The sequence below is a fragment of the Microtus ochrogaster genome, linkage group LG8 (assembly GCF_000317375.1).
Source record: "Microtus ochrogaster isolate Prairie Vole_2 linkage group LG8, MicOch1.0, whole genome shotgun sequence".
In the NCBI taxonomy this organism is placed as follows: domain Eukaryota; kingdom Metazoa; phylum Chordata; class Mammalia; order Rodentia; family Cricetidae; genus Microtus; species Microtus ochrogaster.
In genome coordinates, this window is record NC_022033.1 from 20,850,897 (window position 1) to 20,853,093 (window position 2,197).

Genomic DNA, 2,197 nt, shown 5'->3' on the forward strand with positions numbered 1-2,197 from the left:
TTTTTTTTGAGACAGGGTTTCTCTGTGGCTTTGGAGCCTGTCCTGGAACTAGCTCTGTAGACCAGGCTGGTCTCGAACTCACAGACCAGTTCGAATCCACTCTGCCTCCCGAGTGCTGGGATTAAAGGCGTGCGCCACCACCGCCCAGCCATAACCCTAATTTTGATACTGTTCTGAATGGTAATGTAAATATCTGGTATGAGACCCCCAAAGAGGTGGCAACCCACAGACTGAATTTCACACAGGTCGAACCTCCACTTACCTTCTGTGTGCCTCTCCCTGTCCTTGGCTTCAGCAGTGACAATGCTGATGGTCATTGTTTCTATCTGATCAGGACTCCAGGCCAGAAACAAAGAGGAGGCACGGGGACCTGCGCATACATGAGGACTCAGCTGGGGACACAGGAACCTGTGCCAGAGCAGCCTCTATAAGTCTCTTCTCAGACCTGTGAGGCCAACTGTCATTACCTCCCAGACAGACCCCATGTGTCATCTCTAAAGGATGCACAGAACGTGGCCAGGCAAAGATCCAAACAGTCTGAATTTGTAGTTTTTGTTTTGGAAAACCTTCAAATATACAAAAATGTTATGGGGATGGAGTTAGCATGTCTTGCTTTTGCAGAGGGTCTGAGTTCAATTCCCAGCACCCACATGGAGGCTGACACCTGTCTTCGACTCCAGTCCCAGGGCATCCTGGCCTCCATAGGCACTAGGTATACATGTAGGCAAACAACAACAAAAAGCCCATACACATAAAAATAAATAAGTACAAAATTTAAAGCTACAGCAGTACTCTTAGAGTCAACAGCGCCTAACGTTTTACCATTTTTCCTTAGACCAGTAACATACACATACACACCTAGACACATGCACATTTCCCATGATGATGGTCTCATTTTCACTGAGCCATTTTTAAGTTTTTTATTTCTTTTGACACAGGGTCTTGTATAGCTTAGGCTGGTCTTGAACTCAGTATGTATCTGAGGATGACTTGCTTCTGAGCCTCCTGATTGCAGGCTTGCACATTACAGTTCTCAATACCTTTTTCCCCCCCCCCCGTGGTGCATTTAACAAACCACACCCCCTCCTGTCCTCAGGGCATGTCACTCACGACACATAGTCAAATTTCATCAGTTGAATTATAATCTTTTATAATTATTTCTTCTCTGACCCTAGACCCAGCGTGGGATCCAGCTCCATTTAGTCACCACCGTATCTCCATTTTCATCGTTAGCATGCCAGGGTACCCTCTGAGGTCCAAAGTGGGCCTTGGCTCCCCTGAATCTGGAGTTATGGATGGCTGTGAGCACCATGCAGATGTTGGGAATCAAACCTGGGTCCTCTACAACAAGGGCTCTTACCTGCTGAGCCATCTCTCCAGCCCTTTGCATATCTTTGAGTTTAATCTGGAAGACGCCTGATGTTTTTGACTTGGGCAGCTTTGACTGGTAGATGTCATTGCTTGCTAGACGGACCTTCACTGTGAACCTGTCCAGGGTACCGTCATAATCAGTACCCTCTGTGGCCACAGTATCAGAAGCTGCCACACAATGGGTTGTCCTGTAACTGGTGGACATTACATTGGACCACTTGTTTAATGTGCTATCTATAAGATTAGCAATCTGTGCAGAGGGTTTTGCAGCGGTACACATACGTGTGTTCCATCTTTCACTGCCATGCACGCTGCTCCCCAGGTGTTGCTGAATGCAAGTGGGTTTCCTAAGAATCCACAATCAGATACCGGAATAGCAAAGGGCTACACCCCCGACTGGACAGTCTACCCATTGACAACCTCATTGCTTCTCCTTCCCCAACCCACAGGGAGAGGAACCAGGAAGGAACCAGAATACGGCCTGGCCGGCAGGTGGACAGCATGTGGGTGGACCACAGGCAGGTGGCGCTGGAGAGCCTCTTGGTAGCCCTGCTGCAGAAGCACAGGTGATGGGAGCAGGGAGTAGGGGGGCTGTAAGTCACGTGATGGGGGGGCAGGGAGGAGGCAGATAGATTTCTGTAGGGACTTTAGAGACATCCTTCCTTCTGGGTTTCTAAGAAAAGCAAAGAATCACCTCTTCACAGGTGTGGGGCTAAAGCACCCCCTCCCCCCACAGGCCTCAGGGACAGGGCGGGATATGTGTGAGGGGACTGTACGATGGCCCCTGCAGTGTCCAGTGCAGACCAAGAGGTCAGGCTCGGCGTGT

The 2,197-nt window shown here is 49.4% G+C and overlaps 1 protein-coding gene across 1 annotated transcript in view; it reads left to right on the plus strand.

Moving 5' to 3' along the window:
- The window catches only part of Ghrh (growth hormone releasing hormone), a 4,500-nt gene that overhangs the window by 689 nt on the left and 1,614 nt on the right, over nucleotides 1–2,197 (plus strand). Inside the window, exon 3 of the mRNA XM_005363023.1 lies at nucleotides 1,821–1,937. Coding sequence (XP_005363080.1) covers nucleotides 1,821–1,937 — 117 coding nt within the window. The remainder of the gene's footprint in view (nucleotides 1–1,820; nucleotides 1,938–2,197) is intronic.